The following is a 22,440-nucleotide window of genomic DNA, read 5'->3' as shown; positions in this document are numbered from 1 at the left end:
GCAGATAGATAGACTGGATAGATTAAGCTCCTCTGGGCATGGAACTTCTTTGAAATATGCCAAGGAAATTGCATGTTACACATCCAAATTTTCAAACAATATTTTATTGATTGGAATGGAGCTCTGTGTTTCTGGGGCTGGGGTCCTTTTCCCCAGAAAGGAAGAAGATGTGTTATTCTGAAGAATGAAATAAAGCTAAAATTATAGGATGCTGTTCTGCTTCATTTTGGTTTTAATCCAGCTCTGGAGACACTCTGGATACATGCCAAGAGGTAAGGATTTGCATGTGCAAATCAAGTGCCTGTACCTCCCAGCTACCCTTTTGCCCCCACAGTTTTCAAGTTTAGGTGCGTGAAGCTCCACACGCAGGAGCAATTTCAATCTGTGAGCTACTTTTGACGATGTGCAAGTGATCAAAGTCTGTTCATAGCAAACACACTCCTTCCTCATACCACTGTTTTTGTGGGGTGCCATTCTCAAGACAGGTCTGTTGTATCAGCGTAACAACTCCCGAGTTTTACAGCAGCAGGGCTGGCGTGATACTGTGGTCCAGAGTATTGCTGCAGCATGCTGGATATTCCCCACCTCCCACCAAGCAGGGGTCTTACAGCTTTCAAAACAGCGCATGCACTATTTAAATTGTTTCACTGGGAGGAGAATTATGTGTTCTGCAATGCCTCAGGACAATGAGCCAAAGGAACTATAGAATATGAGCTTGGTGTTAAAGCCGGAGCTCTGCAATCTCTGCTTTGTGTGCGTTTTAGCCTGCTATGTAACATTACTTTTACAGTAACATTTGTGGTTCCTTTTTTATGCACTCCAGCTTCACCATGCTCCACCCTTTATATTTTAACAGTCAGATTCCTATGATCCAACCAGGGTGGCATGTTCAAAGCTCCACTTCTTTTTAGCACCAATTAAAAAAAAAAAAAAATCAAAAAAAGCTCAGAGTATCGAACCAGCTTACTTCAAATAGCTTTTATTCACACTAGGACAAGACTATAGCCAAAGAATTATACAAAACACAAAACAAAAGGGATTTTAACAACTCGGCTGAAGACTATTTCACGCCAATCCAATGCTTGTATACCTATAATCAATAAAGTTTTGGAGCACAATATTACTTAACATCACTCATTGGATGCTTTCAGATACAAAAATGTATCAGGAATAATAACAATAATCCACAGGTTCCTTTTACTCTTATGGAAATATTACTATCGACCTTTAAAAATGTTGCCCTTTGGGTCGGTCCCACTGATGCTTTATCCCTTAGAATCTGATCTGCCTGGAAAGACAAATTACAGATAAACTTTTAGTGTTCTGAGCAAAAGGACTGTTTTTTATCATAGAAACAGATAGCAACATCAATTTCCCAAGAAAAAAATAGACATTTCAGCTGTGCATCCCTAGACCAAAAAGTCAGTGTTGTAAAAACCCACGGCAATAAGTTTGCTTTGAAAGCTTTAGTTATGACTTCAACAGGTATTGCTTTATGCTTTCCTACTGCATCCTAGCTTGGAATATTAAGCCAATCAAGAAATTTTAAACAGCAGTAAACTAAGCAGCAAGAGACATGAATATGAACCTGTTCCTGTAACACATGACATATACACCCTCCTGAAGCCAATAGGATATATCCACTACTGTCAATGCTCTTTCAGACAGACTTTTCTAGAAGCAGAACTGGCACTTCATATCAGAAACAGGAATGTGTGGCCAAGTTCAGATCTGTATCTGAGCTTTTTTTAGTTGTATGTGGCTGAGTGCAAAGTTAAGGTTTCTTCTCTAGCTGCATCACAGATCTTACCCAAAGCCTGTTGTAGGAGGGATTTCAGTGGTCTTTGAATCAGGGCATCCTACGGCTCCGCTATTGCAAATGTGTCTCTGGCTATGCAGGAGTACCATTGGGAAGGGAATAATGTGTGGAGATCTTAGCACAGAATCACTCTTACTGTACAGTACCAGTGCCACTGCTTTCATGTGTCACTTGCCTTGAGACCATCCACACAGGAGCATGTCTTCCTTATAATTTACAGCCTAACTCATGGTGTGATAATTAACATCCAAGTGGTAGTATCTTTGATGGCAGAGAACAATTTATATTTTGCTATAAACTATTCTAATATGCTGAATCACCAAGCATGGCATTAGAGCAGGATGAAGGACTGTGCAGAAGAGTTATAATTAATAGCTGCTGGAACGTCCTTTTTCGTCTTCACTCTCTGTGGTGTGTTATTTGCTAGAGACTAAAACTGAGTTAGTAACAAGATGTCATGGGACAAAAACCTTTTGGATCAAGTGAAAATATTACATTGTTAAAATCAAAATGGGTCCCTTTTGAGGTTAGAGAGGAATGTGAGTTTCACAATTTCTTTTTTTAACAACCAGCAGACAGCCAGCTAAATCGTACTCATAAAATACCACTCCAGTTTGGATCTGTCACAAAAATGAAGCATTTAATTGGTGCTAGAAGTGGCAAAGATAAGCTATTCTCATTCCCACACCAAGGGCAGAGGCATCTGTCAGAAAAGCAACTTTTTTGATGGTTTTCTATGTGCTACGAGGGTGAATTCAATTATAGGTAAAAAGACAAAGCAAATGACATGACAAAGTAAAAGCTTAAATGATAATTAAGAACCCAAACTCCTCCAAATCCAGCATGAAAAGCAGGTAGCAGAAGCTTGATCTAAGAGAAATTCTTTCCCATCAGGTTTCCCCCCATGTATATATTCTATTTTACTTCCATACGGAGTCTGTAAAAAAAAAATAAAATAGTACAATTCTTCACAAAGCTCTATTGTGACCTTTTAAAATAAACCAACCATGCACTGCTACACTTCTGGAAAGGCAACCATTGGAAAAAAAATATATTAGAAAAATCTCCCCTATCAGTCATGTTATAAAGTGTCTGATGGGGACTGATAGTTTCTTGGGTAAATGCACAGCATACACGTCAGGGTAGCACACCTGGGTGCTGCTGCTTAGGACACAAAATTGTACATCAAGGTTCATGTCTGCATGCTTGTGGGCATGCTTGTGGGACAGAGGGGACATTTCCCAAAGAATAAATGCTCTTTGCCCCTGCAAACTAATAGGAGTTAGCTGCCTCACAGCCATCAGTGCCTTTGGAAAAGTTCCCTCTCATTCTTCGTCCCAGACACATTGCCCTAAAAGTGTCCTGCTGTCTGTCTACACAAATTAGTCAGTCTCTACATTCTTGTTCTCTACAGGACCTCTGGTGTTGGCTGCAGCAAAATCTTTCTAATATTTCATCCCCGGTTATGACTCTCAGCTTTTTAGGGAGGCTGCATTTAGATAAGACACCAACTCAAATACCACATATGCTAGAGAGGGATCCATTTTGCTACTTTCTTTCAGCTGGCAGCATGTTGTTGACTTTTTTGCAAAGTAAAGAAATAGCCATCTTTGTTTGCATAATAGCTGCTTATATTTTCTTTTGCGATGTTTATTTAAGACAGCTTAATGATTTTATTTTCCTCAGATTCACTTGCCTGGAATTAGTTACTTCATTTTTACTGAAAGTAAAATTAGGAAGGTACATAATTAAAAAAGGGACTAATTCTGTCATCTTTACACTGGCAAAATTCCCATGAACTTTGATTACTCGCTAGGAATTTTGCCTGAAAAAACATCATATAATCAATCACTTCATTGCTGCAGATTACATTAAAGCAAAATGAGCACATACAGAATTCCTGCACACAGAGTCCAAAAATGAAGTGTAAGACACTTTTAGGTTTTAGCAGTTCTGAGATTTAATGTTCATAATTTTTCCCACTCCAGCCCAGGTAAAAGCATTAAGCTGGATAAAAATCATTATTTTCTTGATATCCTGAGTCATATCCCTTTTTAGTTTTCATTTTCTACTATGAATTTAAGGACCTAAGAATATGAGAAAAGTATTTAATGACCCAAGAATACAAGAAAAATACAAGAAAAGCCCCACTGAGCTTTTATTTAGTCCCTAAGACTAGGGCAGAGTATGAACTGGAGCAAGCATTTTACTGGCACTTGATACTGAGGCATCTCTCATTCTGGAGGTTGGTGGCTTAGGGACATATGGATCCAGAGGCAGAGTGCAAATTCCTGCACACTTCCCTTGCAAGACAAAGATTTACTGCCAATGGCAATGGCAGCCTGGGGTGGCGGTGCTGTGGGATGCCCTCCCGCCTGCATGCAGAGCCTGTGCCACCAGCACCAGGCAGAGGGTCACCCTGGCTTCAAGGGCTCTCTGCCACATCCTCAGCTTCACCTTCTTCATGGAATCACGCAGAGAAACCACAACTTACTCCATTGCATTTATGCATTTCAGCTCATTTTTAGAAGTAATCTAAGCTCGATGTAGATATTTTGGCAGCCAGCTTGAAATATCTGGGACTTAATTTTCAGAAGTGTCAATCTCCCTAGCCTAAGCTGAGGTCCATGAGAGATATTAGACTGTGACATCTCTTCAAAAACAGCTCCTAAGCCTCTGAATTTGGACATTAGAAATGGAGAAACATAAATTCATGCATCTTTCTGAAATTCTTGGAATTTGTTGTTGAATCCAGCTAAAACCGGGCATTTTTAAGAGCGTCTATGTGAATATTTCCCTGGAAGTATGTCTAAAATTGCTGGGAGATATTTTAACTATAACCCATGGGGAGCTATTGATGGTAATAAAAAATACTGTGAGAAGAAAACAGCAGCAAGTGAAACTGCCCTCTCAGAAAGCCCAGGTCTGCTTTGAAGGAAGTGTTGATATTCACCATAAGCCTCAATCATTTCCCAGAGGGCTGTACGGTGCCTTGTAATGACATAATCAAAAAGTAATGGTGTTTTGGACTTAAAGGGGAAAAAAAAGCAGGGCCCGATCCATCTCTCATTGAAATCAAAGCGGATTTTGCTCTTGACTTCAGTGAGAACAGAGTTCTGGACATAATCTGTGTGCATTTTATTTGCACATTTACTTATCCAGATGATCCTAACTCAACCAATAGAATGTCTAGATGTCTGTCTGGGAGTATGCCTGTAGAAATGCATAAGTGTGAGATTATAATGTGGTTTAATTCAAATTATTCTGGCATTTTAAAAACATTTCCAGCTACAAAGGACAGCTTTAGCTGATTTCCACCCCAGAACATAGACTTAATTGGTAAAGTTTGTAACTCACATTTCAGACTGCAATTCATATTCAATTTCATGCAAGCTAAGGACACAGCAGATTTTGCATTTGTGGGGTTAATTTTAAAATGATCTTACTATGCACTCAATTAAAATTTTGCAGCCTTTATTTCAAAATGTGAGAAGCTCTACAAATTACCCAACTCACCAGCTATGGTCCTTGGTTTCCTTGAAGGGAAATTTCTTTGATGACCACAAGAAAATTGCAGTAAATGGCAGGTAAGATTGCCACCACAAGTCTGCTGAAAATACAGGATGAACTCCTGATTGCTTTCGTCATGTGAACAAGCCCTTCAGAACAGCCCAAAGTCAGGCAAGGTGGCTTACACCAGGAGTTAATTTAGCCTGCTGGGACTCTTTGCATTACTAAAATGAGCATGATTTTGGCTTGTAAATGGGGGGTAGAATTTTATTTCACTTTCTGAGGGGCATACATCCATTTTAGAGTAAGCCTTTCAGAATAAAAGTTTTCTTCACATTATAGGAAATGACATTCCTCTTTTAGATTTCCCTTTTCAAAGCATGCCTCAGATTTCTAACTTGTAGCAGAGAGCTTTTGTATAAGTAATAAAAGTCTTTAAAATTAAAATGCTAATCGTAAACAAACCCAAATGCATGAAAGATATAGTCTGACTGCATAACAAAAGAGAATTATATAATTCTATTTGAGTGAAATCTTTCATCTTTGATTTACAGGTTTGAGTCTGCCTATAACTGAAACCATATTGTTCCATATCTTTCATATCATAGCCTTCCCCAAAATCTTGTTTTAATTAAGGTTCCTTTCAGATTTCAGAATAAAAAGCATGACAGTCTTCACTTATGGCTTTAATATATCTTTTGAGTTTGGAAAATATATAAAAATGAACATCACTCACTTTTAAAAGCTGAGCGAGCTATCAAATACTGTAAGTTGAATACTTCAAGGTATCTCCCAGGGTTCATTAGGTGAGAAAGTTGTAAACAAAATAAAAGTTGCTGTAGCAGAGTTTTGTTCATTTGAAGTAGTCTTACATACATGCCCTATCTCTTTCTCTGATGGTAAGGCAACACGTGTAACAGTTTAAGCGTTCATTATCAGCTAAAGGCACAACTCTATGTTACGTTCTCAAACATGGAATTAAACAGCTAAAGTCACATTGCAGGGAGATCTTGCTGCACTTTGGGGATCTAAAATAAAGCCTAAACCCTTTGAAGCTTCTTAAGCAACATCAGTTCTCTTGGTGCAGGACTACATAAAAGAATCAGTTCATATTCACATGACGACCTGTAAAAAACACCTCCAACACAACCTCCACAGAAACACCTGAGCTTCAAATGAGCTGCACGCAGTTACTGAAGATCGCTGCTCTTAGAGTCAGGACGCAGAAACATTTCAGAACAAACTAAAAACACATTTGAAAAGCCATCCATTTTTCAGAGACTACTTGATCTCTGCTGCACATATGGTGAGAGCTACTGTCAGCTACGGAGGGTACAGCACTTTTTTTTAAAGGCAGAGGATCGCTCGTTTTAGAGAATCGTGAATGTCTTTTTATGATAGAAAAGATTACATGAAATGGGGAGGGATGGCCAGGAAAAGGGAAAAGAAAATAAAGCACCACCAAGCACAGTACTTCAGGGATTTATAGTACAAGAAGAAGTGCTTTCCCTTTAGCTAAAATCCCTCATCATAATTTACACACCTTTCACTTATTCAGCTAAGAACTCATTACAGGGGGTTAAAAAATGGCATGTAAAATAAAGGTGGTGGTTTGGTTTTTTTCATTACACAGAGCAAAGAAAACAAATTCTGTTAACAATTTAACACAGTATGAAAAAAAATTACCCAGTAAAAAGTGTCAGAAAGTGATTCATGGAGTTTACCGAGTATTCTGCTGGCTGTTGCAATTCTCATATCTATAATCTATCATGTAGAATTTTGTAATACTCTACTTCACAATTTATGTTGGTGAGTGGGTCAAACAGCATATAAAAAGCATGCTCTAGGCTCTTTCTCCCAAGCCCGTTTTACTGTAACTCTAGAATTGTAGTGGTTACATTTAAGAAATCTTTAGGGCCCTTTCAAGTCCATCCAAAGAACAAGTGAAGCTGCTATTCAGAGTTTCGTGCCCAGTGTTTATGTTCCATCTGATCTGTGCCACCCAAGCAGCAGACAAGACATGTCTGAGGGTGCTTTGGGGGGATACACAATGATGTCACCCACAGGAAATATCAGGGAGGACTTGGCACTTCACAAGGCTGGCTCTTCTTCCATGGGCTCGCCAGCAGCTCTGTAAAAATAAACAGGCAATCAGAATACAGCACAAGAGTACACAATGACATTGTAGATTTTCATGCATAATCAAAGCTGATTTTTCAGCTCTCTGATGTTTATTTGTGTTATTCAGTTATCCATAAATAGAGTTTCTTTCCTAGGAAGTATAAACAAATGTCAAGTGGAAAAACATTTTAGATCCAAGCAATCACTGAAAATGTTCCTGTTTATATTAAAATATGTCAGAATATTTTATAACTTTTTGTCCAGAAATGTACATGCTTTGTGTCAACAGTCAAATAATTTCATGAAAAAAATAGCTGTGATACTTTTATTTTACAAGCTTTTGCAACAAAAAAATACATGCATTTATTTTTTCAAGTGGGCCCATACCATTAAAACAAAATAGTTCACCAGTAGCCAAGTAGTTAGCAGTGTTTCTTCTGGGGTTCTTCAGTCCTCTGATTTTTGATTCTGTGCTTTCACAAATGCATTGCCTGCCTGGAAATTCTCAGAACAAATTCTGAACTTGATCAGCAGATCACCATCATAGAGAAGGTATCAATAATACAAAAACAGATTATACATATATTTTTTATTTGAAAGCCTCTGGAAAATATGCAGCTTAGGCAGGATGAGCTCTTTAAAACAACCAATAAGAAAATAATCAGGACATACGCTGAGCTGGTGTAAAGTGTCATAATTTCTTGTATCTGACAAGCTACTGCACCTGAGAATTATGCTGGCAATTATAAAATGGGAAGCTTCTGAGATCATGGTGAGACCTCAATATTGAAGGGCATAAAAATTTGGACATAAACCGTTTTTCACCTCAGTCTGTCAGAATACCATATGGCAAATGAGCTTAAGACCTCCTTAAAAATAGTCACTTCAAGCAATTTTGAAATGAGGGGAGAATAAAAAGTAAATGCAAATTAATAAATAAAAGAGACATTTACCAGCTAAATCTTGTAAGCCAGTATAATAACTGGCTTCAGTAAAACATCCCTCAGAAAGTACAAACTCATGAGATCCCATGGAAAAAAAACGTAATTAATGGGGGCTTGCATGGGCTTTAGTAGTTTATTCAGCAAGGAAGCCAGAGAATTTTAAATGAATCTGGAGTTTATTAAAGTCTTTCCCAATGAAAAATTCAGCAGTGTATCTTTAAATGATTTTATACAGGTTATTCCTTTATGATTTGGAATGATCACAGATAGTATGTTGAAAAATATGTCAGATGAATGATATATGAAAAAGAAGATGCTTTTCAGACTAATCACTTCTCAAAGAGTTATCGACCCTAAAAGATTATTAATCTATAAACCTCAAATCTTTTGTTCCTCACCACATGGTGGAGAATGTTTCCCATGTACAGTAACCACTGCAGCTCCCTTGTTCCTGAGAGACGAGGTGAAGCCATTTACACTCCCTCTTTTTCCCCTCTTGCATTGTTCTGGCTTGCAGCAGAGACTGCACAGTGGCAGTCAGGGTGGGATGGAGCCCAGTCTGCTGCTGAGATCCTCAAGTGTGATAAAGGATCATGTACCATGTGAGGAATTCATACTGATGGTGTATGTTGCTGATGAGCCGACCACAAGCTTCAACTTTCTCCAGCCACTTTTGGAAGACCTGCATGTCCTCTGGCATAACACAAAAGTGCAATAAACCATTGTTAAACATCCAGGACCTCATGGGGCTGTCTGAAAAGAGGATAATTTGGAAGCAGATAACAGTTCAGTCTTTAGGTTCTGCTCTGAGTAAGCGAATGAGAAGAGATAGTTGTCAATAGATTTCAAATGGATATTGGCAGAGCAGGAAGGAGTGGAGCCCTGGAAGACCTCTGGAAGTTGGGGTCTGGGTTATTTATAAGAATCTAGGGAAGCAGTAGGCGCAACAGTCTGTTCACATGTATTTGGCTTCTGGCACTGACTTTCTCATGACCATAGCACAACTGAGAGACGATTTTATTCAGGGTTTTAGTACTGGGCAACTTTTCACTGACAAGGATGCTTTTGAGTGCCAGGACTGACCTTGAGTGCTATATTCTAACATATTCCAATATATTGTAACAATACGCCATTACTGTGCATCAGCCAGAGCCTAAGCACCAATAGAATTTTTTGTATGCAAGTGACAAAGGAGAGGAGGTTAGGGTGTCCTGGCGAACCCAGCTGTTGTCTCTCAGTGTGGGTACTCTCACAGCCTTCTCGTCTCCTTTGGAAGACTTATGTGTATGCTTTAACTTCATTTTTTTATTGTCAGAGAAGTCACTGGATCTATCCAATGGCTTATCATTAAAAACATATACTTTTAAGGGATAATGGCTTAGGCCAGAGTTTTGTGTGAGAGCTAGTAAAGTTTTAGGGCCCTCAGTACATAGAGAAAAATGCTATAGTCCCATAACACTGAGAGGTGAATCAATATATACCCATTCTGCTGAAATCAAAAGTTCTCCAACAAAAATCAAGGGGGCAGAGTCTGACAAGCCACATTTATGTTCCTTCAGTTATGTCACTGTTAGTTACATCAGCTCAGTCATTCTTCCTGTAGCTAAAAAGAAGCTGGCATAAAAACATAAAACAGGCAAAAAAACCTTTCCTGCATTGTATGCACTGACTGGTTCCTCAGAGATGCAGCTGTGAGCTTGGGTCTGATCCGGACTGATTCCATGCAGTCAGCAGATTCAGAAAGACACCAGTTGGGACTGTAACGATTGTAGAACTACAACTGTGATTTTTCATTAAGGCTTCAATGTGGCTTATTTAAACTGCAAGTTCCTAGGAGCAGAGCCCTCGTGCCTTCACTCTGTTTTGGTGTGCTGGGAAGAGTGCTCACCTATAGCTCTCTATATGTGGACTTCACACTATGGCAGAATGAAATAGTCTCTCTGCAGTTAATGCTAAACAAAATTATTCCCTTTAAGCCTTAAAACAAAAGAAATAGATGAGGCAAAAATCCTACCATATGGATAAAATCTGGCAAAATGTGTGACATCTTAAGTATTTTTCTGTGTCAGTTGAGAATCAATAGCAACCATATTATTTATGGGAATATTATTTAAAATAGTTCATATCTACAGTTTAAAAAAAGTTAATATTTAAGAATATAGATAAACCCTGTGCATCATTCAAAAAATTAAATGTTTTTCTTACCTTATTTTTTAAATTAGAATTACAGAGATTCTTCATAGCTACATCATCACACACATAAAAATAAAAATTCAAGGTATGTTTCCAAGTCACAGAAACTGCTGAACAAAAGATAGATTTTCTGGCATGGTATGGCTGTTTTATGCCATAATCTGTTCCTAATTTAACTCAGCTGTCTCAGAGAAGATCATTGTAATTGAAAAGTGATCCTCTGGTAGCAGAGAGCTGGGGAAAAAGAGGTACATTTCTATACCATGGAGATGATTCAAAGAGTGTCTAAAGACATTATATAAGAGATCCTGAGTAAGTATATATCCTAGTAAAAATGGACTTTGTATGGATTAAAGAAAAAGGAACTAAAAGTAAGAACCATCATAGTTTAAGAGCGGAATAACTAACTATGTGTATACTTTCAAAAGAGGAAGTAATGTCCAAATAAGGCAAATTAAATAAAGTATTAACTCTGGAAAGTTAAATATAAACCCTCAATGAGACAGGTCAAAGGAAAGTCTAAAGAGCAACAAGTTAAAGGCATGAAAACTAATAATAGAAAGATCTTTCAAAATACATCAGAAGAAATGATCAAAGCATAAAAGGAGCATCAAGGAAGGTAGACCACAAAAGCAAAATTAACTATTTATAACTGTGTTCACTAGAGAAGTGTCAGGGAGATTTTATTATTTGCAGATGAACTATCTTAAACTGAATCAGCCATAGAACAAACTGATATATTAAACACTGTCAAATTGCTAAAAGCAGATGATATTTGTCCACTGAGTTCTAGGGGAATGCAATTATGATGGTGTTAAAGAAGTAATTATTAAGCATATTCTACTGCTTAATTCAGCATCCACGCAAGAGGTAGAGATAATAAGAAATGCAATTACCCTTTTGGAAACTACAGGAGATACAGTAAGCCTGCATGGGGAAATGGAAAGCAGCTATAATTACTGATAGAATTAGTAGGCATTTAGGTAATAGTAATTTGGGTAGGAGTTATGTTTTAACACTTACAGAGAAAGCAAGCCTTACAAATTTATTAGAAGTTTCTGGAGGAAATGAAGGAAGAGGGATCAAGAGAGATCCCTGTGCAAAGAAAGTCTTCCAACAATTTTATCCATCAAAAGTAGGAAACGGATAATAATATTGGTGAATTTTCACCATGGAGGGATTCTCCAGAGCATCTCAAAAAGACTTGACAGGCTACCAGTAGATTTAGGTGATAATATTTGTTGATGATGTCAAATTATCCATGCTAGTCAGTTCTAAAGCCCATACCACCATTTCCGAGTGAAAAAGAAGGTAAACAAACACAAATTAACACACAGTACACAACAGAGGGAGGATGACAGATTTAACTGTTTATACATACTGATGGCTATGACTGAGAACCTGGAGTTAATGGTAGAAGAGCAGAGAGCAACAGAAACAAGAAAAAATCCCCGTCATTAAGCTACTGTGCAAATCCACAGTGTACCCAACACCTGGAGTTCTGCATGCTGTTCTTATTCCATCTTAAAGAAAACTATAAAAGGCACAGAGAGGGGCAAGAATCATCAGAGGCAAGAAATTATTTTCATACCAGAAGGAATACAGAGTCTTGAGACAGCTGAAGCCTTTAAAGCCAGAAACAGGGCAGGGACTATGAGTAAGAAAAGAGCTGCTTTTATTTCTCACAATGCAAGAACTAGGGGTTCCCTGGTGAATTTACCAGTTTATTAACTTATTAGAGCAAAAATAAAGATGTACAATGCCTGATGAGGCTGTGGGATTCACCACCTAAGTGCCAAAGGTGTAAGGTGGTTCAAAAAAAGCTTTGAAAAGTTTATGCCTGGGTTGGTATCCTGGAGGCTTTTACCCAGGATGGGTCAGATACATACATCTGTTGAGATCTACTGACTCACCAGGGCAAGGCTGGCTCTCAAACTCCTCTGCTCCTCATTCTTTTCCTTATGTGGCCCACCACTGGGGGATGAGAGGAAGGTGGGCAAGATAAGGCTGCAGCCTGACCTGGGAAAGCTGTTCTTCAGCTCATGAGCCTGGCTGTGACTGCAGATTCTGTGGAGTATGGCCAGGTAGGTTCAGGTTACTCATCAAAGCTGAGGTGGATACCCAAATAGTGAAGCTTTATGAGTTGATACACAAACACAGCAAGTCACCCTAGATGGTGGCTAGCTGTACTCTATGATCTAACCAGTTGCTCTAGTATATAATATAATGTAAGTAATATAATGCAACATGACTAAAACTGCAACTGGTAGTGCTGTAACGCTAAGAGTAATATCTAAAAATTGCACTTTGTTTTCATTTCCATTTGAGTAAAATCTATGCTCAGCTGAGAGCCATAAAGTCAAATTCTGATAAATGTCATTCTCAAGATTTGCTGTTTATTGTAAAAATAGTAAGTGCAAGAGATCTCCCTCCACACCCTTTTATTTTTCCATTTTAAGAAGAAACATACAGAAGCTCCAATGTATCAGGGACAGCACTGTACTGAATATTTTCATAGCACAATTTCTGAAACAGATGTCTGGCCAAAGCAAAATTCTAATCAGCTAAATGTGTATCTCACATAGGGAATAAGTGGTTATCAACACACAAAGGTTACGGTAGTTAGAACTGTTTTATGGGGCATGCCTGTTCCTTTAATTGCATCTGTATTTAAATCTGTGTTAGAGTCATGCATGTTTTCTTTCCTATCCACAAACTCTTTTTCTATATCTGTTCTCTTCTGAAGTCTATAATCAAGTTTCAATTGGATCTTAAAATGCAGAGTTGTGCTTTGGTAAAATAAAACACCAAAAGCGTAGCAGCTTTTCACGGTTTTTTCATTTAGACTGCCAGAGAAAATCAAATAAAAAAATAATCAGCACTGTCATTTGAAGAAAAGAAAGAAAGAGAGAAGAAAGAAAGAGAAATACTTAAGATGGGCCTTAGCCAGGAGCATTTTATCCTTTATTCATCAGTGGTAAATGAGTCAGATATGAGTTGGCCAGGAAAAGAGCTGCTTTACCCAAAATCTGAGTTTAAAGTGAGTCATCTCGCTCCAAACACCAATATATCCTCCAACATAACTGGCAAGAATTTCCTGCAAAGAGACTCTTGCTGCTGCTCTCTTAATCTGGAGGCCTGACCATCCAAAGCTGAAGTCAACAGGACCTCTACCATCAATTCAGTGAAAGAGGCTGAGACATGCAGGCCAGAATGTGGGAACTAAGAGAAAGTAAATTGGCTCCTGGCATAAATGAAGACACTTTCCAGGCTGCCCTGTCAGCCATGGCACTTTCTGCTCTGATCCCACCCTACCTGTCACAACTAACTTTCCCAAACACTCAATGAAAAGGCTTGCAACAGGTCTTCAGAAGGTGGCTCCTATCTACAATGCAGGGAGGAGGGATACATCTACAGTGGCCTTATCAAGAGAGCTTGAGAGCCCAAATGATTCCTCATGTCCCTGCAGCTCTGTCAAGTGCCATAGAAAGGGTCTGGAGAAGGAGCATTGAATATTTGGTCCTTGATTACAACAAACGTAACAAATGTGAAAAAGCAAAGTTGGACTCCTCACTACATTACTGCAGTTTGTGTTGGCATGTGTCTGTGAAATGAACGGCATGTTTTCATGAAATAAATGAAATGATACTGGCATGAAACCAGAGTGTGCAATGTCTAATCAGTCCCTGGATTTATGATCCTGTGCTGGACTTTCATTCATGCTCAGAATGCAGCCAGCTCCTCTCAGGTCTCCCTTGCAGCTCAGAGGACCCTCAATATCAGACCTTTGGGGTGACCATTTTTGATTCCATATTCCTCCTTATATTCTGCAGGAAGAAAACAAAGCGAATGATGTCCCAAAGCCTCAGAAAACCTAACTATCAATTTTGGCCCGGTGGGACAGCACTTATGTTGTCCTGTCACTCTTTGATGGCAATCTGGTTTCTGATGACTTCTTTGTGGGTTATGAATGTGGAAACAGACTTAGGAGCGCATGCGTGCATATGGGTTTTTTCTGTGCTGCTGAAAAATCTCTGCAGCACCACAGAAGATATTTCAAACGAAGCCATTTTTTCCACAGAACAATTCATCACAATGGATTTGTCCCTATAAGAGTCCAGAACTGATGAAGTGTAATGAATCTGGCAGCCACATGAATTCCACTTGTGTACATTTCAGCACATCCATTTTTTTCCAATTCTCTCAGCTCCGCCCTGAAATTCTGTTTTTAGAATGGGTAGAAACTGTCACAGGTTATCAGTAAGTAGGTAATAAATACAATAATTGAGTGCAGTGTTAGTCAAAGGGTTATTTTGTACAAATCACGTAGGATCAGCAGTTGCTCTCAATGGTTGTAGTTTTAAGTGAGTGGAGGAGCATAGCAAACACAATTCTTGGTTATTCTGAGCAATGTAAAAATACACAAAATTAACCACACCCTTTTTCAGACAATTTAAAGCTTTGCTTTGTTTGACTGCATTAGTTCCAACATTTTAGCTACAATTCTTTATATTTCAGAGCTATGCACACACGAGCAGGCATGTTTCTGTCCCTGGATAGCAGAAGTGTGTCATAACTGTCACAAATTTATATGACAAACCTTACATTATTCCTTAGCTGAGCACTGATTAGCACTCTCACAAATCTCAAATATGTCTCCTGTACATCATGGATTCTTCCCTAAGCTCTTATGGATTTGTTTGCAATAATACTAGCACAAGAATACCCATAGCATATTAAAATATAATTACAATCAGAAAGGTAATTATGTAAATACTGTGAACTTTACTAGCTAGCTCTGCTCCCCGCGTGTCTCTCTGAGCCATGTCTGTTAACTCATTGACAGATGAGCACTCCCACTGTTGTGAGAGACGTTCACTCCCAAATGCATCCACAACTTTTATCACTGTGCTATTCCCCCACACGGCTATCAGTTTAGTTCTGATTAAAAGAGCCAATGCAGGAGGCAAGAACCAAATCAAGCAAGTAGCTGTCATGACATAGGAGCCATGGATCCTTCTGGCTTGACTCCCACCACCGCTCTGCCTACCCACAGCTCCCTCCTTTCTCTCCTGTTGTTACACAGCTCTACTCCACAGCCTGCAGGCAGCTGATGAGTCTCCTTATAAGGCGTTTTTCTCCTTTCCCCCTTCCTCCCCTGTTTTCTCTGTGTGATGGAAACTGAATGGTTCCACTGCATTTTGGGTCTTCCTCTACTGGTGAAGGCCAGGAAAATTTGTCCTTAAAATGAGTAAATAGGAAACTCCAAGAACTTTTGCAGTGGCTTTTCTGATTCCGAACAACTCTTTGAAGAAATACTGTTTTGTAGATGACAGGGTATTCGGTGACTATCAATCGTTTTCATCTCTAATTGGCAAAACACAACAGCAGTTACTGTATCTGTTTCTCAATTTGTGAAATTGAAAGCAATCTTTATTAATGTAAAAAGTAGCTGACAAGCTGGAAAAAACAGTGTTCTCATTCTTTGCTGGTATACCTTCATCCTGGTACACAGAAAATGTTGGCCCTAATCCTGGTCAGGATTTCTTTAAGTTTTGTACTGGCACCGTTCCATTGCTTCCAGGGAAGTAACTTTTAATGCCTGTCTAATATCATTTAATAATGATCTAAGTCCATCCTTATTAAATTTCTCTGACTGTGTGTTAAATGCCTTCTAAACTAAAACTAAAACAGGTTTGAATAGCTTCCAATGAGAAGAATATGGTTGATTACACTCGATCACGTCTATTTTCCTCATATGGATATTGCACTTTTTGTGTAGTAGAGAGAATTAGACATGGAGAAAAAACAAGGTTCTTGTACTAATCGTGAACTTACATACACCAAAAAAATACCTGCTAGCATAGAATACCTCTGCTTCCAGTGGCCAAGTGAGAGAATTCACATCCAGGTATGAAAAATTCCAGGTACCTCAATTAGCAGATAATTTTGAAGCAACCCTCAGTCTAGCTGTCTTCTTCATCTCACTTGACTGGAGCAAAAGCCTTGTTCTCTATAATAATTGAATACACTTACCTGCTGCCTTCCTGAGGGATACACTGCTCAACATCCACTGAAAGAGAGGCCATAGCAGATACTGTTTCTGTCTCCTCCCTCTCTTGTTTCTGAGACTCGGCCAGAGCACAATCCACTGGCACAGAATATGGCTCCACTGACTTCCAGTACTTGCCTAAGGAAAACACACATAATAATTTATGGGAATTTTAGCTAGCATGGTGGTACAAGCATAGTAATCACTTAGTTCAACATTGAGTGATTATAATTTAAAATCACTGTGGTGTAAGCAGTACAGTTGAAATTTCAGACTGCAGTGAAGAGGTATACTTCTGAACCTAAGAATGTCAAGTTGGAAAGTGCTTTCATTCCAAGGGCTGTGACACACCCTTCCCCAGAAGGTAATAAACTGGAGGAGTAACACACAGACTAATGAATGCATACTGTCAGACAGGCTGTTGGTTTTATCTATGCAAGGTGTAGGGAGTTCAGGGCAGAGTTAATACCTAGAAGCTCCGATATGGTGGACTGTTGATGCATATACAGCAAATAAGGACTAGAAAAATGAACATTGTTGTACGAAGTGCTCACACAGCACTGTCTTGAAAAGGAAAAAAGTCAGAAATGCCAGCTCGGACTGAAGTGATGTTGCCAGAACAATCAGGTTTGTTAGTCCTGGATGTTCTTTCCCCTCCAACCTCAGGGCGTATACTAGAACAATAATTTATTTAAAACTTTCATATATGAACTGGCTGTTGCTGGAAAGCTGCCAGATATCATAAGGAATAGAGCTTTCTGGTTTGCTGTATATAAAAAAAGCAGTGGATTAAAAGCATGAGTATTCTCAGCTTTCTGCCTGCAACAGAAGAGACAATAAGAAGCTTCTCAAGCAATGCACGCAATAATGGCAGGTGGCTCATTGTCAACATATAAAATGGTCTGCTACTGCAGTGCTATTGAGAAACAGAGGTTGCTTAGTGGTAACCAGGTGAACAAGTAAGAATTTACATATGTATTTCTTACAGTCCAGTAATCCACTGAGCACTCACTAATTGCCAGGTGGATGACACCTGGAAATTAGGAGCTTTGGGAAGGCTGGGAGTTCTGGACCAGAGCTTATTCAGTGTTTAGCAAGAAGCTTCCAGCAGCTGCTGCAGAGGTTGGATCAGGGTACTTATATGGGAATTAGATGGAGGGTTTCAACAGCTGTGAAAGAGAAGGGATCAAGTAGGGGACTTTTCCAAGGGCTAAAAGGAGGATTTTGGCAGCTGGGCAGTGGGTTGAGCTGAGGTGCTTATCCGGAGGGTAGCTGGAGGCTTTGACAGCTGGGAGGCCAGGCCAGCGGTGGTAATGCCTGTGCTGCACAAAGGCTGCTGAAACCTCCCTCTTTGGTAACACAGCTTTCAACATAGTTTCAGGCTTTTCGAAAGATGAACTTTTTCCTCCAGTGAGAAAGCAGCTGTCAATAAAGCCTGAAAATGTCTTTATTCAAAAACATCATTGCAAGATGAAAGCCCAAGTCAATCTGCAAGAACAACCAGCGAGCATGGCCAGCGTGTTTCTTTGAACTCTAATAGTGTGCACGTTTGAGTAGTTAGCAGAATCTTTAAATAACGGGGACCTTCTGGGGATAAAATGTAAAGTGTATTAAGTATCCTACAAAGTTGAGATTAAGTGTTAGGAGGCTGGCTTTGCTCCAAAAGCATGAAAGACACAGCTAAAAAGTTATGTACATAGCAGTAGGCTCAATGATTGGAGCCTGGCAAATTTTATAAAAACAAGACAAAAATATTCTCTATTATTACTGTGCTCAGAGACCATATTCTCTATTCATTAAAAAATACACTAAAAACAAACAAAAAAGTTATATGAGCATTCCACAATGTTCTCACAGATCATATGTGCAAAAGTCAGTCTTTGCAATATACACCCAATTCAAACCCTATAATTTATGAGCTAAATGTTCACAGAGTGGGTGGGGTTTTTTTTGCAGTAACAGATGTGCAAGAAAATCAAATCTGTTGGCATGGGAATAATACCCCCTCTTGCCTATAAAAGAAATGAACCCATGTTCACTGCTGGAGTTTTCAAGGGCTCTTATTCATAAAATAAAATATTAGTACCCAGCTACCACTGTGTTGCTCTCCTGCAGCAACAATAAAACAGCATCAGTGAGGATTGCTACATCGCATTCGTTCATTCACACACAGGCTCACACACCAGCTGCTCCCTGAATTCTGACTTTCTTGTAACACTAAAACTCAGGGCCAATTCAAGCATATTAGTGGGCTCTCTGTGCCCATTTAACTGCCCTTCACTCCCAAGCGATCCGTGATTTTTCTTGTTTCTCTGCATTGAGAATTGTATTATAAGAGGGGCTTCAGTGATAAGGAGGGAGAGCAGAGTCAGGCCAGGAAGCAGGTGGCAGCACCTATGCTGCAGTGGAGGGTCCTGGAGAAGGGGAGTGCATGGCAGGGTGTTTGTGATTTGTGGGAGGAAATTTTAAGGCAGTTCCAATTAGGAACAGCATCCAGGCAGCAGTGGGTACATCATGCAAAGAGGGCTTTCTGATGCTTGTGAAAAAGCAATGGTAGTTTTTTCTTTCAAATCAGAAAGCTGTACCTTACAAACACCTGTGGTAAGCAGAAAATCTTTGCAAGCTTCTTTTTATAAAGAACAACATTTCTATGTTGTGCAGAAAACATACAGGGCTTGCATATATTCTCAACCAAAAGATTTGTAGGCAAGGTCTTGTGGAATGGAGAGGCAATCACAGCATGCAGCTGCAAAGGAGCTTTGTTAGAAACCCTAGGTATGCTGTGGATTGACAATTAAATGAGCTCAAAAAGCATCTGTCTCAAACTGCTCACATCTCTGAAAATGTCATTTCTCTGTGCTATACTGGAATGCGAAATTCTACCAGTCCTGTTACATTCATTGAGAAGAACTTGGTGAAGCTCAGGGGAAAGAATGAAGCATACTGCTGGTTTCATTCATACAAAACTTGAAGAGCAGTTGCGGCTTGCAAGAACAAACACTGAAACCAAATCAGTCTTCTAGGTATGCTTTGGCTTTCAGCATGAAAATATGCTTAAGTCTCCCTTAAAGATTTGTGGGAGCACTGATTATTACCAGGAAATAATAAAAATAAATGTTTTTGTCACTGTTACAAGCCTTTCACAAAGAGATTTGGACATGCTGTACCATGGCTTGCTTGAAAAAAACATTTTGGGGGTGGTATTCCAGCTAGTGAACAGGATTGTTTAGAAATTGCATATTACATGGGTGTGGGAACTACTACTTCCAAATGTATTACATTTCCAAAGGAGCTTTGGATCACTGTCACAAACAAAACATTTATACAAATTCCATTCTAGTTAGAAAAAAGTTGTTTCCTCTTATTGTCTAACTAATTATTGTATCTTCAATTTTCTGCAGCAAACAGAGAGGAGGGACTTTTTTTGTCTAAAATGTTGCTAATATTCATTATCAAAGCTGGATCGCAGAAACACAGACTCAATATACATGCAAGCAATCATCCAAACTTTCAGCAATCAGGCTTTCTCAGTATCTCTTGAGGTGCTACCCCACAGCCTAATGCTTTTCAGCCTATGTAACTCCCTATAATATTCAACATGTACTTGCTTCTTTTAATGCCATTTAAATATGCATTCTCTGTAAAGCTGCACTAAACTTCCTCAATGCTCCTTTCTGTCATCCAAGCATATTCCTCTCTAATACTTGGTCTCTCTCCAGACAAAATGATGTATGCATAACCTTTCAGGTAATAGCTGCAAGAAAAGACAGAATATTGTGCATAAAAAACTCCACACCCTAAGCAGCCTGACTTAGGTTTCAGAACAGCCCACTGCTGTGACTACCAGCTCAGCTCAAACCTAAGCTTGTTCTGAACAACCAAAGTCAAGTCACACTACAGAGCTCTGAACTATGCTTTTAGACACACACTATATATTTGTTCTAAATCCATTCCTTCTTTCTGAACTGCCATCACTTGTGTTTATTTCTAGTAAGACACTATGCCTTTCTCGAGCCGGTATTATTTTTTTCTAATTCACCCTTTTTTTGTTTCAGATCCATTTTCATTAAATACGTGTCTTATTTCAAATAGAATTGTGTATTCTTTCTTCATGTCTGTGACCTGTGTGCAACTTTCTGTCCTTATTATAATTTACAAATCTGCTCTATCTTGCACAGTACATGAATCTCCTTAATTTGATTCCTTCTAGATTATTAACAAGGAATTTTAAGGAAGATACTAACTCATGAGCTACCCTAGGACATACCACCCAGCAAAAATGACTTGCTGGAATTTATCATATACAGCTGATCTACTTAGAGCATTTGCATATCTGGGTGACTACTGGACATGAAGGATGAATTATATACCTACAATGAATTTTGATTGTCACTTTAAAACTAAAATCAGATTGATAATTACTGGATGATCAATACATAATGCATGGTGTCCCTTTTAAAAACTGCATTTATTTTATGCAGATGGATCCCAATTATTTGTGATTCATCTAACATGAAGCAAACATTTGTTATCCATTTGTTATTGTTAAAGAGCCAGCAAACAGTACAAGTCAGGAAGCTCTCACTGCCTTGGTAAAATGGCAGAGAGCAGAAGATTAAAGAATTTAGGGGTAGTCTGCTCAGTTAGATTAAGGCAACTGATGTCAAAGAGAAAATTTTTCAGTGAGACCAGAGCAAATGCCCTAAAGTGTCTGGGTAATAAAGGATTGGGATCAGGGCACGCAAGTGAAACAATCAAGTACCCTCTACACCAGAAACAGATTAAAATCATGTATTTGTTAGCATTTTTCCATGGACCAATGTCCATTTTGAGCTTTTAAACTTTATCTCAAACTCCTATATATCTCAAAGTGAGTAACTTGTAAAGGGCTGCACAAACAGAATCTGAAGAAACTATTTGTTAGAGCTCTAATTTAGGTGTCTGTTCCTGTCCCTCACTGACAACCATCTATTCCACCCAAACTGCTATGGAATAGAAAGATTTGGGAATATTCAGGAATCAGTAAGCTCTAACTAATTTCAATGGGTTAGTTTTTCAGGGCTAAATACATAGCAGAAACAAAGAAATGTCAAAAAACCAAAAAATAAAAACATATATATATATTAGACACAGCATGTTGGTTTATACATAAAACATTTGTGTGTTCTTTTCTCTGAAACAATATTTTAATGCCTATGACATTAATTAATAATAAAAAAATACCCCAAACCCACGATCCCAAACTGAGAAACATACTTTGAATTTCAGTGGTCTTTTTTAAAGAAGCTATTGCATTCATATTGGGGATTTGGTGCACAATATCTTCTGGGAGAGGCTCCAGCTGCAAGAACAGAATAGAATAATATAAATTTTCAATAAGCCACAGGGAAGTAAAACAAACTGAAACAATCTAATCCTCAGGAAAAGCTCTGCCCAAGAACTGGTTAACATTTTGCTGGTATCAGTTCTAAAAGTATAGCCATGATTTTGTTTTCTGTTTTCCAGCCATGTAATTGAATTCCAAGGGGCTTTTCTATTGGCTGCAAGACTAATCTATGGACTATCTGAAGCAGGTGCATGTCTGTGTATTATTCATTAAAAAAATGCTAGTTATTTGTGTAATTTTTGTAGGTTCCTCACAAACCAAATTCCACTGCGTCTGTATACGCAGCTGGACACTCCAAACAAAACCTTGCTGAAGCCACACTGGAACTGAAGTGTGCACTCTATTATCTTTATTTTTCTGGTGTTATTGAATCTAACCATCTTACACATTTTAAGATTTATGGGGGAAAACCAGA

The 22,440-nt window shown here is 38.7% G+C and overlaps 1 protein-coding gene across 11 annotated transcripts in view; it reads right to left on the bottom strand.

Moving 5' to 3' along the window:
- Positions 1-963: 963 nt before the first annotated feature.
- Positions 964-22,440, bottom strand: part of HDAC9 (histone deacetylase 9) — a 489,787-nt gene continuing 468,310 nt past the window's right edge. For all 11 annotated transcript variants that reach the window (XM_074836930.1, XM_074836921.1, XM_074836937.1 and 8 more), the window contains 3 exons: positions 21,896-21,980; positions 16,624-16,777; positions 964-7,460 (listed from right to left, as the gene is read on the bottom strand). In XM_074836930.1, the coding sequence (XP_074693031.1) occupies positions 7,421-7,460; positions 16,624-16,777; positions 21,896-21,980 (279 nt within the window). In that variant the 3' untranslated portion in view covers positions 964-7,420. The remainder of the gene's footprint in view (positions 7,461-16,623; positions 16,778-21,895; positions 21,981-22,440) is intronic.

The sequence above is a fragment of the Strix aluco genome, chromosome 1 (genome assembly GCF_031877795.1).
Source record: "Strix aluco isolate bStrAlu1 chromosome 1, bStrAlu1.hap1, whole genome shotgun sequence".
NCBI lineage: Eukaryota > Metazoa > Chordata > Aves > Strigiformes > Strigidae > Strix > Strix aluco.
This window is presented reverse-complemented; position numbering and strand designations above follow the sequence as displayed.